This window comes from Cibotium barometz, chromosome 42, assembly GCF_041138505.1.
Source record: "Cibotium barometz isolate CiBa-2024 chromosome 42, ASM4113850v1, whole genome shotgun sequence".
Classification (NCBI taxonomy): domain Eukaryota; kingdom Viridiplantae; phylum Streptophyta; class Polypodiopsida; order Cyatheales; family Cibotiaceae; genus Cibotium; species Cibotium barometz.
This window is the reverse complement of record NC_141087.1, coordinates 27611592-27627720: the sequence shown is the minus strand read 5'-3', so window position 1 is coordinate 27627720 and position 16129 is coordinate 27611592. Positions and strand designations below refer to the sequence as shown.

The following is a 16129-nucleotide window of genomic DNA, read 5'->3' as shown; positions in this document are numbered from 1 at the left end:
ACGACCACTCACATGATCAATTTAGACCCCAATTAACACATTTTCTAAATTTTTATCCCTTGAACAAGATTAATCACCCTTAATGACAAAAACCAATCCATTAAGAGAAATTAGTTAAATTCAAGGGTTCTTTGATGGTTTTAGAAAGTTTCTAAAGGATTAAGTTACTCCTAATGCTTGCTAACACTCTATGCAAACAATTTCAATAGAAAACACACTAATTAAGCTAAAATTAATGACTTTAGTTCTATGTTTAACACTAAAGAGAGCTAACATTCACTAAAAATTGCATTCTAATACATTGTTTGATGCAATCGATACAAACTAAGCCTAATTCAAACTATGTGAAAGCCCTAAGAATATTAAAAACTGTTATTTTCGCTGCTTAGCTATGAAATTAAAGTATAGCAACGAAATTTTGCTGCTATTATCGCTGTCCCACAATGAAATTTCATTGCTATAAGCGCTGCTGGTAAGTGTCTTTCTTCTGCACGTTATGATCAATTGCCACCTCTAGGCATTGCAACGTAGCGCTTACATCAACACTTATGTCATTGGTGCAACACAATGCTTACTTTAGTGTTTTGTAGAGCGATGCACAAGCGTTGCGAATGGGTCCCACATTTGTATAGCAGTTGTGTTGGCCTTTGATTGAAAAAAGAAGATTACCAAGGACACACGGACGATGCTGATGGCATGGGGTACTTATTTCCTCTACCTTTTGGATTGAATCCCACATCTACCGTGCCGTGTGTGATGGGGGGTACTTATTTCCTCGACCACCTTTTGATTAAATCCCTACCTTGTCATCTGTCTACATTTTGGTACTTCTTTTCTCGATGTTCGTTGATTCTCCGTTCAAGGGATTACATCCCCACGTGTGCATGGCCTCACGGACCGTGGAATACATATTACATGGGCTGAGGCTGAGTGACCTTACAACGCGCTTTTGATCATTTTTGCGTGTGCGGGCGACTTACACCAGCATGTAGGAGCCTTATCCAGACACCATTGCTCATGACCCATTCATGAGAGCATCCTCTCTAGCAAACAGTAGAGTCATGCACGTAATGGTGTTGCGAAAGCCAGAGAGAACACGGCACCGCCTGGATTGGAAACCTTTATATAAGAGCTCCTCGCACTAGGATGTGCTGCAGTCATTTATCGTGTTCTACTTCTGATTTGATTAGTGTTGCTCCATCCTCAGCTATCTTCAAAATCTTGAGTGTGCAGGTTTTTTTGCAAGTCCTTTTGCTTTTTTGTACGGAGAATTAGATGGCCTCGGATCAGAGCACAAAGCATATTATGAAGAGTTCTAGGAGCTTGCTGGGCACGAAGGCTGTCGATCCAGACGACAGCGAGTCGCACGCGGTGATCTACCGCTATTCCTTGGCGGCCGCGGCGGCGGAGGACTTGAGCCAGGCCGTCCCGCGTGAGAACGTGCTGGACTTCTTCTACCCGCACGTGCTGGAGGCAGGCGGGGCGAAGAAGAAGCAGGAGAGCCTGGATTGGCTGAAGCAGAGGAGAGATGTGTTCCTTCTCGCGTTCGAGGCTGTGCAAGGGTTGGCGGCGGATGACAAGTGGTCCTTCTACCAGATAGCGGGCATCCACGGCTTGCCGCACGCCCCATACGATGGGGACGAAGGCGACTGGAACCCTGCCAACCCAGACTGGTGGGGGGGCTACTGCCAGCACGGGACCCCCCTCTTCCCCTCCTGGCATCGCCCCTACATGATGCTGCTAGAGCAGTCCATCATCCGGCAAGCCAAGCTCCTAGCCACCACGCTCTCTCAAGCACAAGAGAAGCAAGCAGTCCTGGACATAGCAGACCAGCTCCGCTTGCCTTACTGGGACTGGGCCAGTCACAGCACTAGAATCCTCGGACTCCCCGACATCTTCACCTCCACAGAGATCGCCTTGGCTTATACATGGAAGTCCTTCTCCAGGACCAAAATCCCCAACCCCCTCAAATCCTTCGTCCTCCCAGTGAATGTAGGCAAGCCCATTGGCTCCTCCGATGTCTTCAACCCCACCGCCAAGCCCAACTACGTTGTCCCCTCCGAGGGCACGCCCTTCATCCCCCAAGATTACCCCACAGTCCGCCATGTGAACTCCTCCTACATGTCCCAGAATGATCATCTCAATGTGACTCTCATGAGAAATGCAGGCACCACTCTGGTGGAAGGGGTGCATGCTATGTTCCACCATAACCAATGGCTGCCTTTCTCCAACCACTTCTGGTCAGAGGAAACCCATGGCGATGGCAGCCAGTACGGTCACTACTCCTCTCTGGAGCTGGTGCATGATATCTTGCACAGCACCGTAGGGGGCACAGGGGGCCAGATGACCTACCCCGAAACAGCTGCATTCGACCCCATCTTCTTCTTCCACCACTCCAATGTTGATCGCTTGGTAGCTCTATGGCAATACTGCTACCCCCACGCATGGATCCCAGAGAAGCCTCTGCAGCTAGATCATGAGGGCACCTACACTGAAAAGCCAGACAGTGAAGCCAATGCTTCCTCCCGTCTCACCCCCTTCAGGCGATCCAATCAGGGGCAGACCTTTGTCACTTCCAATGATGTCCGCCTTGTCGATGCTGACTGTGGCTACAGCTACCCAGAAATACTGCGAGCTCGCAAGGAGTCGTGGAGCCCCTCCCAAATGCTCGCCTATGTCTTGAAGCTCTATGAGCCTCCACAGAACTTTCTTAACAGATGGGTGCTGATGGTGGAGAGGATACAGAAGCGAGCTTTCAACGGGCCTTTCAGTATACGTGTGTTTTTGGGCAAGCCGGATGCCAAAGCGGAGACGCCGCTGAGCTCACCCAACTTTGCCGGAGCGATCTCTGTGTTTGCGAGGTCCAACGCAGTGAGGTGCGCTAACTGTGAAAAGCAGAAGTGCATGAGGGGCTCTCTTGATCTCACAAAGACGATGGTCAGGCTGGGTATAACGACGGCGGAGCAGTTGAATAATACCGACGATCCGTTTAGCGATGACGGAGGCCCTCCGTCCAACCCCTTGGCGGAAGCCGGGTCCGTCACTGTTGTGTTCGTGGACCTCAACGGCCGGCAGCTCGACCCAAGCAGCGTTGGCGGGTGGGAAGGACCCAAGCTCTCCCTCTACTTCCAAGAGGGCGTGCCAGATGAAGACGTCAACGAGTCCCTGGTCCAGAACATTGACGTGGCACCCAAGACCATCCATAAATTTACCTTGAGCAGCACCTCCTAGGGTTGGTGTAAAATAGACGAAGATACCTTAGTGAAAAAACAAGCCTCATGCCTTGGTATTCCCCCCAATAAGCACCCAAAACGTAACGTTTTTTTGAATGGTTATTAATTAAATAAAGATCGCCATAACGATACTATGCTTGCGGCGTTACCGACTAGTACCACTACGGCGTGCCATACTTACCATAGGATACAGACTAGCCGCGTTACCGACTAAGTGCCCCAGGGTAAGCACCATTCTGAAGAATGGCCTTACACACACACCTGTCGTGTGGCGGACCACCCACATTTTGCCGCGCATTGCGACAATGGGCGGCTGCCCGCACGAACACACACCCACACACACATCCCTCGTGTGGCGGACCACCCACATCTTGTCGCGCATTGCGACAGTGGGCGGCTACCCGCACGAACACAGACCCACACACACACACACACACACACACACACACACACACACACACAAGTTTCATTACCTGTGTATGCTGTCAGCAATGAACTCCCAAAGGGTCCCCCGGTCCCATATATATAGGAAATTGTACCCCGCCGGGCTGGATGACGACCCCGCCGGGACCCGCCGCTGGGGTTTTCTTTTTCCCGACGGGACCGCCGGGTATAGCAAAAGCCCGGCGGGATTTTATCCGGTTACCAAGTTGCTTCCCACCGGCTTTTTTGGGAACATGTTAACATGTTAACATGTTAATAACATGTTAACACATGTTATTAACAATCTTCATTTTTTGAGAATTACACATCTGGTGCCTTGGGATTGACACATCCAAAGATTATTAGGATTAACACGTCTGAGATGATTAGTTTTCTAAAAATTACACATCTAGTATCTTGGGATTAGCATATCCAATAGCATGATCCTCTGGGAATTACACATCCGAAGTTAGACCCATGTTTGTCTGAGATGGGTTCAAGATCTTGGTTGGATGATCGTTCTAGTGTAAAGCATCCAATGGATGGCATTCACACATCAACTATTCAAACCTTAGTGGAGTTATAATCTTAATAATTTATAATATACAAATTAATGAGATATATTATAAAAATTTCTCTAAACAAAGTTTCGATCTATCCTTCTAGTCATTCAGACTAGTTTCTTAATTTGATCACCCTATGTTTTCCCTCAAAAGGTTTCCTCCCCAATCTTATTTCTCAAATTTATTGTACAAATATCTTGCATGTGCACCCCCAAGATACAAGTACAATTTCATAGGATGATTGTCTCAACATGTGAGGATATTCAAACCACTTCTATGGCCAGTAGAGATGATTGATTCGTCCTCATATGATAAACAATCACTTGTTTTAATCCCTTGATAGTTAACCTTTGAAAAACAAATCCTAGGAACTAAGATCGGCTCTTATACCACTTGTAAGGTTCTCCCTTCCCAAATAGGGGAAACACTTAAGATAGTCCACTAAGTTTTATCTTGGAGAAAATTTCCTACTCTCATCGACACCTTGACCATGCAGAGATTCAAGGATACGATTCATAGGTAAAACCTAGTCCTATCTCGTAGGGGGAACGTGGTCTTCTGAAAATCAAATCACCCATAGGATAATTGATCATATTTTGGGCAGTTACTAGTCCTGATTCCTAGAGACAACGCTTTATTCCTCATCCATGCAAGGCACAACCGCTGGCCTAGTCTTCTAGAATAGAATTGCCCGAGAACCTATTTATCTAGCGTAGGGCTTTCACTTACCCGACTAATCGGGTCCACCCATCCATAGGATGATACCATCGGGGCATTCCATCCTCCCACTTTCCACCCTACTCACATGTCAATTTTGTTTTCTAATTAATCCTACCACACTATTTGACATAAATAAACATGTTCTTTAATTAAGGCCCTTTTTACAAGGTTTGTTAAAACAACCTTTTTCCACAGTACAATAATGCCAAAGACAAGATTTATGAAAAAAGTTTATACATGAATCAATTCTATACAAGCCAAACCGGCTCTCTTATTCTTTTCCTTTATACTGCCGATGATCTAGAATTCGGCCTTCCAGCCTCAACATGCTGGGCAAAACCCTACGGGACCATACACCTCATCGTTAGCCGTCGTTGGCGCGGACTCAAGCCGGCCTGTCGCCCTCTCAGGCTCCGTCGCTTGATCCTCCCGCCCCTCAGAGGGATGTCTATGCACTAGGGTGGGCTAATTCACCGCACTAGCCTGGGCCCTCAGAACTAGGCAGCATCACAATTACTCGCCTCAATTGGCGACGCCCCCGCGAACCTCATTCTCCCAATGGTATGAGGGATACCATGGGTCAACTCTCTGGGCCTTACTAACGTCTCCGCTGTCCGGCTACATAAGCACAAGAACGGGGCAGCGTCAAGGCAGGGAGAAGTTATACCTGTACCTTAATTTAACCAAGATAACAATCCATTTACTCAACTAAACCATAGGACTAGAATCCATGTTACCTTCTTAAGAAGACAATCCTTTTCACAAAGATTTTAGCATTTCAACTTGAGATTGCGATAAGACATTCTTTATTAAGGCATATGCTATTGTTTAAAAGAATACAAACTTTAACTAGTAAATCAATCAAATAGATCACTATTAACAATTAATAGAGAAGCCGGGGCCTTACATCAACCCCTAAGAATGATATATAATTAAAAAACAAAATATGTATATACCTTATAGAAATTTGTCATTTATCGTTGCCTTTACTCGTTAACAAGAGCTTTAGAGCTTGACATATGAGAATAGAGTCTTCTAATACCTTCTCTTATAATTGAAATCATCCGATCATCCCCAAGCTTTATCTCCTCTTACTTGTACTGTGACTTTTCTCTCTTTCGAAGGTCTATGGCAAAATAGCCTTCTCTTGCAGGGCTACAGCATACTATTCTTTCTTTAAAAGAAAAGCTATGGAGTTTTGGTCTCTTCCTTTGAAAGACCATAGCAATCTAACCTTCTTTTCTAAGATATTAGATAAGAATGAAGGGATATATACATCTCAAGCTCTACGATTACCTTGAGGCTACTTACTACCTTCTTACAGTTTTTCTTATGTAGAGACCCTAACAAAATCAAAAAATTATTTCGGCCATAACTCTCTGATGGTACATAGAGTGCAAGCATTTATTAACACATGGATGGCACAAGGGTATAACTCCATGAGAGCTATAACAGGATGTACTTAGATCAACTATAATGTAATGTTATTAGTTCTTTGTGCATACTTTTTTTTTCTTAGTTTGTCTTCCATTTTATACGTAGACTATTTTCTTCATTAATTCATGGATTTGCTAATTTGCTATGATTCCCCTTCCATCCTAGAAATGTAACTTTGTATCAGAGTATAGGTTTAGTAGGCGATTAGAGCTAGGATAGGTGTATATTAGTAAGGGCCTATTAGAGGATTGATTAGACACTTCAGCTTTCTCCTTACTTTAGTGTTTTGTTGTTGGTTTTGGCCATTTTCTCTTAGTGGAAAGAAGCATGTAACTCTGCAAGTGAGCTATAACAATGTAATTTTCAGCTCAAGCTCATATTGCAATAAGGTTGACAATCCTTAATAACAAGTTGCACACATTAAAACAACAAAGAAGCTATAGGCCTTATGCCATACAACATGGGTAGACAATAGACATCATCAGCTAGCAACAAAGAAGTGGTGGTGGGAACCTTAGTACATTCTATTAAAATACACAATATTAACAACATGAAAGGTGGCCAAGTGAAAAGCCATGATTGTAATGATAAAACATTGCACCACAATTTTGTAATTCAGACCTCATTCAAGAAGAATAAGTGCTCTAGGTGGCACGCAAAGTTCTGTCATTCAAAGTACCATCCACCTTCCTCAAATCGCCTGCACTCTTCTCATTTAAATTGTCTGCACTCTTCTCATTTAAATAGAACTAAATCTAGCCAATCATATTCATTTAAAAAATGAGGCCCTTTTCACCTTAATAAACCTTTTTGCAAAGTATGTCAAAAGCCTAACCATACGACCAGAGATTGTTGGAGTAAAACCAAAAAGAAAGGATGTTCACTATGTATACTACACTTCTAATTCAGACACTTCTTACACATCTAATGACCCAAGTCAGGAAACATAGTACAGTGATACTGATGATGATCCATCTGATGAGTTATTTCAAGCCTATATGACCACTAATGATTCCTTTGATATCTCATCCGCTACTTGCATTCTTGACACTAGTGTGGCATGTCATCTCCTATTGTATAAAGAATAGCTCTATAACCGCCACCCTTTAGATCATTCCCCTGACATTAGTTTGGTAATAAGGTACCCATTGGTGTGGCACAACCAAGGTTGAATTGTCCTATGAAAAGCTTGTAGATATAGATAATGTGTACCTTGTTCCACACACTACTAAAAACCTCATCTTTGTTAGTCGAATCACCACGTGAGGGACCACCATTGAATTCAAACACACCCATTGTCTAATATGACATAAAGTCCCTATTGGTTCCACATACATAGTGGCTTGCCACCATTAGGGAAATTTTGGGGTCACGTTTTGGTTATTTAGTTCTAGTGAGAGAAAGGTCCTAGACGAATAATATGAGGCACTCCATTACAGAGATTTTCCCTTTAATTCTAGTCTGTATAGTAACTAAGTGGTTTTCACCTCACTAAGTGATTCAAATCAAGGTAGTAACTCAGTGGTTTTCACCTCACTATATGCATAATAAAAATGCATTCTATATAAAAATATATAGTAGGAAATACACCCACGATCCAAAAACCGATACTACAATCATTCTCCATGTCATCATGTGTTTTGGATTTCTCTCCAAACTAAACATATGGGCAAAAAAAGAAAAAGAAGAACCTAAACATATTTTCACGAATACCATTAGGGTTTTTCTCTTTGTTTTAACAATGTCTATGCAAGAACGATCTAGGCACCTTTACTCTATAATTGAATCCATCTTTGCATCAAATACATTGGATGAAAGCAATTGCTGGATTCCCATCATAATAAACCATGATGGCTAGGTTCTTCTTCAAACAACGAAGAAAAAGAGAGCAACCATCTTCAAGAAGGTTTTTTCCTTCCTTCTTGGAAGGGATGTGTTAAAGATTTTAGGCTTTGTGAGAACAAGATAACAATAAAGGAAAGATAACAATAAAGGAAGTGCTAGTTCAACATGTGTTCATGCATAGAGAACTCATTTTTTAGAAGAACGCCATGTACGTTGTGAGGAGAATATCTAGCCCATCCCAAACATAATGTGTAGATAAAAGAAATATACATATGATAGTGTCAAGAAGAATCCAGGTGGCTAAAAACATGGTGACCAAATGGATAAGAACAAGGGCGTGAAATGAAAATAGAAGGTGCATGGTGGAACGTAAGAGACAGGCGATGATACTTTTTGGAAGGAAGAAGTAAGGCAGAGATGGGGTAGAAGACAGAGAAGGGCGATGGATCAAGTGTCGTTCGTCGGTGTGGCTCAAGAGACCACCAAGTGAGAGACTGCAGTCGAGTGGGCTCTTGCATATCTCTTTGTTGTTTTAGGCTAGAGATCCTGCTATTTCTTCCAATTTTTCAGAGAAGAGGACATCGCAGTGTGAGAAAGATTAGTTGGATCAGAACGGAGGGAGAGCTCGAGTCCAGAGATTCTTGGAGGTGGTGTGTCCCCCCTGGTATCTCTAAGGAGCTTAACTCCATTAGAGACTTGATTCAAATCGGTTTTTTCTCAACTCTAACTGCTTTCTATCAGTCGAGGTGCTATTTCTGTGTGTGGAGAGGCCTGTCGTGCATGATAGTGGATTCATGGAGTTTGAAGTCGTGTAGCCGGGGTCTTCCTGTGGGAATCCCTGAGTTTCTTATGTGTTTTCTTCTTATGTTGGTGCCCATGTATCAAGGCTATTGAGACAGCGAAGTGTTTGTTTATCTCAAGTAGGAAGAGAGTTTGGAATATATATTTTGTCTTGATGTTTTTTTGTGATGAAGATGTGGTTTTGGTTAAGTTTATGGAGATGAAGCTCCTGAGTGTATGAGTCTGATGGTTGGGCATTTGGTTTTGAGTCAGTATCAGATGAGATAGGAAACAAAATTAGTTGTGTGTCCACTGAAGATCAGCATCATCAGTTGGAGGTGTGGAGTCTTTGTTTTGGGCTACTGAAGGGTAGTTTTTTGTGGGTCAATGCTGCTGATAGTTTGAAGTCAGCTATCAGTATTCAGATGGGTTTATAGCATGAGTGGTGTTTTTGTGGCATCTATAATTAGGTTTGAGTCAGCTAAGTGTCCACACGATTATATTCTTGCTTGGTTTGAATGATTTTTGGGTTTGAAAGTGCTAGTGGACGCAGAGGATAAATAATCTGCATGAGCTAGGCTAATTTAGTTGATTGGTATAGTCAAATTTGAAGCAACTATGTTAGAGCTGAAGTTAGTAGAGAGCTTGTAGTGTGATATTTCTTTGAGTTTGGAGCTGCCTAAGGGCCTATGGATGTCATACGAAATTTGAGAAAACTTTCTATTTCAGTTAAAGGTTCTGAGTCAGAGTCGGTTCTACGCTGTTAGAGTGCTGAGGTAGTATGCAGTTAAGTTCAATTAGAAGAAGATAAAAAGAGGGTCAACATGGTGACCACAAAGGTCTTGTCATTGTGGCTTTAAGGTTAGCTGACCTTAGAGGACAATAGAGGATCCTAGAGGACCTGTTTTAGAATAGAGTCAACATCAACCATTTAGAGGCAGTTTCCAAATAGTTGTGAAGTTAGAGAGGTTTCTGGTTAGCAACTGAGGTCAGGAGTGGCTTATTAGTGTATGTTCAGAGGTGCTAGAGGTCAATGCTAACCTAGGAGGACAGCTGGAGTAGACACTTGGGCCAGATAGGGAGGTTGGGAGGGTATTGAGGTGTCTGGAGGTGCCAGCTATGCTAGAGGGGGCTGAGGACAAGAGCCAGGCTAGTTAGTGCCCTTGGAGGTGGGATTTCAGTGTCCCCCAATTTTGATCCCATTGTGTCTTCTTCTTGTGTGCATGTAGGTGGTGTAGTAGAGGCCAACACCCAACCACCACACATGTTTTGGAGCCCCTAATGAGGATTAGAAAGTTCTTATCTAGAGATTTGGTCAATAGGTTGGAGTCTATTTGTTGATCAACTTAGGACCAATGACTAATTTTGGATATGAGGTGTTAAGAGGTCAGAAGGATGAGGATGTCATTCTATTTTTGAGGAGGATTGAATTGGTGGCTTTAGGCAATAACAAGGATGATGATGCCTATAAGTTGAGGATGGCAGATTTGTTATGAGAAGATGCAGCCGGGAGTGGTTTGAGTATGATGTCAAAGATGCTGATAGGGAAAGTTGGGATAGGTTGAAGAGAGCCTTGAAGAATAAGTTTGGGAAAGCTGACATCCCAGAGAACTTGTGGAGAGAGATTTGTAGGCTAAATCAGGGAGAGAATAAAGAGATGACTTTTTTTGTTAGCAGGTGTTTAAAACAGTTTGGAGAAGGCTTCTGAAAGCTTTGGGTGAGAATCACAGGTGCCACCCGATTTTCTAAAAAAGGACAGATTCAGTGGTGTGTTGCATGAGAGCATCAGGGTGAAAATGGACGTGAAAAATCCTAACACATGGTAGGGCAATGAGGGTAGGAACTGAGCAATGGAGGAAGAAGCAAAGGAAGCAAGAACTGTCTAGAAGAGAGAGGATAGCTGAGAGGTTTGAAGTGACAAATTTGCCCATGAATATGCATGTGTACAGAGGGGAAGTCATGTGGAAACTCCTAGGTTTGTGGAGTCATGTAGAAGACAGGAAGGTTTGCATCAAGAGGTTTAGAAGATGATTGATCCAGTAGGGAATCTGAATATTGCTATGCTAGGGATTATGGGAGTTGATTTGAATCAAGAGCAATGATGATGTGAATATCGCGGGAGCTATTATGGATGTGGTAGAGTCTTTTGATGAATCAAATGAGAAAATAGAATTGAATTAGAGTGCTAGAGTCAATATTGGAAGATACTAGCATTGATGAGAAAATAGAATTGAATCAGAGTGCTAGAGTCAATAATGGAAGATACTAGCACTGATGTGCATGGAGTCTTGGAGCTGATTGTTGATATCTGTTAAAGGAAGCAAATACACGTTTGAAGGATGATGACTGTGTGTTTTCACAGGAAGGAAGCTATAGGATAATGGCACTGTAGAGTAGATACCTGAGTATGTACTATAGGTGATGGGGAATTCAGAAGATGCTATAGACGATGCATGTATTCAAGTTGAGTTGGAAGATGCTCCTCTATGTTGTGTTAGTAATTTCCTTGATGCTATTGATATTACCTATTTTGAAGTGGATGATGAGGGAATTGCTACAGAGGTTGTTGAGCTTGTGGATGTAGAACCATGTTGATATGTCTAAGGGGAGTTGCTACTTGCATAAGGCAGACTGTTTGAAGCAAATACCATGCTTGGGTGCAATGGAGAGTGATTAGGATGATGATGTTAATGTAGCTGATGTTTCATAAGGAAAGCAGTGTTGTAAGAGAGCTTGTGACTCCATGGTGGGGGATGATCATTTTGTTCATGTGAATGTTTTTGGAGATGGACTAGATGTGCAGCCTTGTGATGACAAGAATGTGTTTGGGGAAGAAAAGAGTGTTTTTCTTGTAAAAGATTTTGGGAGGTGGGGTGAATGCCAGATGGAGGTGCATAAACTGGGGAGAGGTTTTCAGTCATGTAATGGTACAAAGATGTTTATGGTTGGAGGAACTAAGAGAAGAGCTAGCAAGAAATCTAGTTGGATTGTGCCCTTTAATTGTGGGAAAGTGCTGAGAGGGTTTGTAAATTGTCTTCATGGTGGATCAATATAGTTGCATGATTTTGGAGGGTGCTTTTATATCCATTTGATCTAGGTGGATGATGAGACACTGGATCATGCCTTTGTTGTATATAAATTTGTATAGAATGGTTTGTGAGTTAGAAGAGTTTGAAGAAGAAAGAATGTTATGAAACACTTGAAAGTGTTTCATCGAGGGGGTGGGGCTATATGTGAGGAGAATCTCTAGACCATCCAAAACATAATGTGTAGATAAAAGAAATATACATATGATAGTGTGAAGAAGAATCCAGGTGGCTAAAGACAAAGCAACCAAATGGATAAGAATAGGTGCACGGAATAAAAATAGAAGTTACATGGTGGAACATAAGAGACGGGCAATGAAACTTGCTGGAAGGAAGTAAGTTAACGACTGGGTAGAAGAGGGAGAAGGGCGATGGATCGAGTCTGGTTCGTTCAATAGTGTGGCTCGAGAGACCACCAAGTGAGATACTGCAATCGAGTGGGCTCCTACAAATCTATTTGTTGTAGGCTAGAGTTCTTGCTATTTCTTCCAAGTTTTCAAAGAAGAGGAAATCGCAGTGTGAGAAAGATTAGTTGTATCGAAGCAGAGGGAGAGATTGAGTTCAGAGAGTCTTAGAGGTGGTGTGTCCCCTTGGATCTCTGAGGAGTTGAACTCCGTTAGAGACTTGATTTAAATTGATTTCTTCTTAAGTGTAGCTACTTTTATATCAGCCAACTGCTATTTTTTTGTGGAGAGGCATGTCATGCGCCCAACAGTGGATTCATGGATTTTGAAGCCGTGTAGATGGGGTCTTCCTATTGGAATCCCTGAGTTTCTTGTGTGTTTTCTTCTTATGTTGGTGCCCATGTCTTAGGGCTATTGAGACATCAAAGTTTTTTGTTTATCTGAAGAAGGCATAGAGTTTGAAATATCTCTTTTGTATTCACATTTTGTTGTGATGAAGATGTGGTTTTGGTTGAGTTTATGGAGATGAAGCTCCTTAGTGTGTGAGTCTGATGATTAGGGATTAGATTCTTAGTTAGAATCATATGAGATAGGGTACATAATTATTTGTGTTTGGTAAAGATCAACATCGTCAGCTAGAGGTGTGGAGTCTTTACTTTGATGAAGGAAAGTGTTTGAAGTCAGCTGTCATTTGTCAAATGGGTTTGTAACCATAGTGGTGCTTCTGTGTATTTGCAGTTAGGTTTGAGTCAGATGAGTGTCCACAGGGTTTCTTGCTTGGTTTAAATGATTTGTGGGTCTGGAAGTGCTAGTGGATGTAGAAGATAGAGAATCTTAGTCAGCTGAGTCAGTTTAGTTGATTGGTCCGGTACAGTCAGATCTGAAGCAGTTGTGTCTAAAGTCAACAGAGAGCTTTTAGTGTGATACTTCTTTGAGTTTGGAGCTGCATGAGGGCCTGTGGATGTTAGAGGACATTTGAGGACAGTTTCTATTTCGGTTAAAGGTTCTAAGTCAGCCCAATTCTATGTCAGACTACTAAGGCAGTATTTAGTTAGGTTCAATCAGAAGAAGGTCACAGAAGAGCGTCAACAAGGTGACAAGGAAGGTCATGGGATTGTGGCTATAAGGTTAGGTGACTTGAGAGGACATTAGAGGATTCTGGAGGACCTATTTTTGATTGGAGTCAACATCAGCCATTTGGAGGTAGTTTCTAGATAGTTCTAAGACAGCTAGAGAGGTTTCTAGTTAGCTAGATGTTAGGTGAGGTTAGGAGACGATTATAGGTGTATGTTCAAAGGTGCTAGAGGTCAGTGCTAACCTAGGAGAACAGCTAGAGTAGAAAGCTGGGCCACATAGTGTTGAGATGTCAATCTCAATATAAGCTCACACTCACGAGGTGCTCTTATGACTGTTCGACATTTACATCACTAGCAGGTTTGGTAGTTGGCATCGACATATCTTCTCCACAGATTCTACAGCTGACTACACCGACTAGTCCACACCTACCCACTCCTCTTAGCGTGTTCACATTATGGACCACTTGTATATACTCTATTATGTGTGTTAGTCACTTTATCTTCTTCGTAGACCTCTTTTGTTGTGTGAAGAAGAAGAAGAATTTTCCGCCTCTCACCTTGTGTGTTCTCTTCTAGGGTTTGTGTGAGTGTGTATGTGCTTGCAAGAGCTCAAGCTCTCTTCTCCCCTACATCTTTTCATGGTATCAGAGCTTGGTTCATGCTAAGGGTTGAGCCGCAAGTAAGAGAAGCACAGGAAGCGAGGGTAAGAGCTTCATCTACTCTTCCCCCTTTGTGTTGGCTACTACACTCTTGTCAGGAGATCTTCTCGAGCTCTTCGAGAGGCACTGACAAATGAACTCTGATTGAGGAGATTTCTTCGCAGTGTATGGACATTTGTTTTTTAGTTCGCAGGCATGCACGGGCATTGTGTGGGTAAGTTTTGATTCTCTGTAGAACTCTATTTTTGGAACTGTAGGAAGGGTGATTGGTTGTGCAAACAGTATGTGTACTACAAAGAGGTCTTAAAGTTTCCATTGGATGTATGTATGCAAATTGAGGTCACTGGTTGTGACAGTTTGGGTGCAGTATAGTACCGCTGCAGACAATAAAATAGTTTGTGTAGGTCATATACAAGAGTGCTGTTTTTGGTAGGCTCTCGATAAGAGTAGTATTAAAATCCATTTTGAAGCTCTTGAGTATCACAATTTCTCAATTGATAATATATACTTTTTTAAAAAGATTTCGTTACGTACATATGAATTTTTAAATATCATGAATAAGCTATTTAAAAGTTGTCTAATTTTAAAAAATAACTCCACACTCATTTTTAAAGAAGATGTGTCCTTGATGTGACAAAAAAGGGTTAAATGGTAATTTTAGTTATTAAATGAGTTTAGAAAGTATGGAAAGTGTCTCTTTAAGAAACAAAAGTTTATACTTTCCAAAATACTTTTTTGTAAAATATCAGGCAGGGACTTAGGTTCGAATCCTACTCGTTACTACACATAGTAAAGATGTTTTAGCTATTTCATTTGCGGTGGCCAGCTTAATGCTGAGTAAGAACTTCTTAGCTAAGAGTTGATGCTTTTCATCAACTTGATACAAAACATCAACTTTTATGAAAATTTGATATTTTGCATCACGTTGATGTAAAACATTAACTTTATATTCAAAACATTAACTTTCTATATGCAAAAGATCAACTTTTTACAATACTTGATGTTTTGTATCAACATTATACAAAACATCAACTTCCCACAAAACATCAACTTCCCACAAAACTTGATGTTTTACATCAACTTTGATGCAAAACATCAAGTTTTATTCAAAAGTTGATGTTTTGCATAAAATCGATGTAAAACATCAAGTTTTTCATAAAACTTGATGTTTTGCATCAACTCGATGCAAAACATCGAGTTGTGTGGAAAATTTGATGTTTTGCATCGAGTTGATGCAAAATATCAAATTTTTCACACAACTCGATGTTTTGCATCGAGTTGATGCAAAACATCAACTTTTCCACACCTCGATGTTTTCTATCAAAGTTGATGCAAAACATCAATTTTTTCACACAACTCGATGTTTTGCATCAAAGTTGATACAAAACATCAACTCTACCAAAAACTTGATTTTTTGCATCAAGTTTCAGATGCTCCGGATGAGAAGAAAGTTGGAGGATCGGAGATCGATTTTCACAAACGACTTGTTTTAGTGATTCCGTTCATGCTCGCATGCTCAAACAATCTATTCCACAAATTTTGAGTATCATAACGACTATGTTTTGATGCGATTTTTGCAGACGTCACAAAGCGACTTGCTACATCAGCAAGTTGCTTTGTGACGCCTGCAAATCGCATCGAAACATAGTGTGTTCATACTCCAAATCTGTGGAATAGGTTGTCTGAGCATGCCATCGGACGAAATCGCTAAAAAAGGCCGTTTGTGAAAATCAACCTCCGATCCTCTAACTTTTTTCTTCGAAGCATCTAAAACTTGATGCAAAACATCAAGTTTTGTGGTGGAGTTGATGTTTTGTATCAACTTTGATGCAAAACATCGAGTTGTGTGGGAATTTTAATGTTTTGCATCAACTTTGATGCATCGAGTTGTGTGAAAAAGTTG

At 41.7% G+C, this 16129-nt stretch overlaps 1 protein-coding gene across 1 annotated transcript; it reads left to right on the top strand.

Annotated features, from left to right (window-relative positions):
* The first annotated feature begins 1064 nt into the window (after nt 1-1064).
* On the top strand, nt 1065-3360 carry LOC147614330 (polyphenol oxidase 1-like). Its single transcript, XM_086780884.1, has one exon. The coding sequence runs from the start codon at nt 1276-1278 to the stop codon at nt 3229-3231; it is 1956 nt and encodes a 651-aa protein (XP_086637010.1). The 5' UTR covers nt 1065-1275; the 3' UTR covers nt 3232-3360.
* Nucleotides 3361-16129: the final 12769 nt, after the last annotated feature.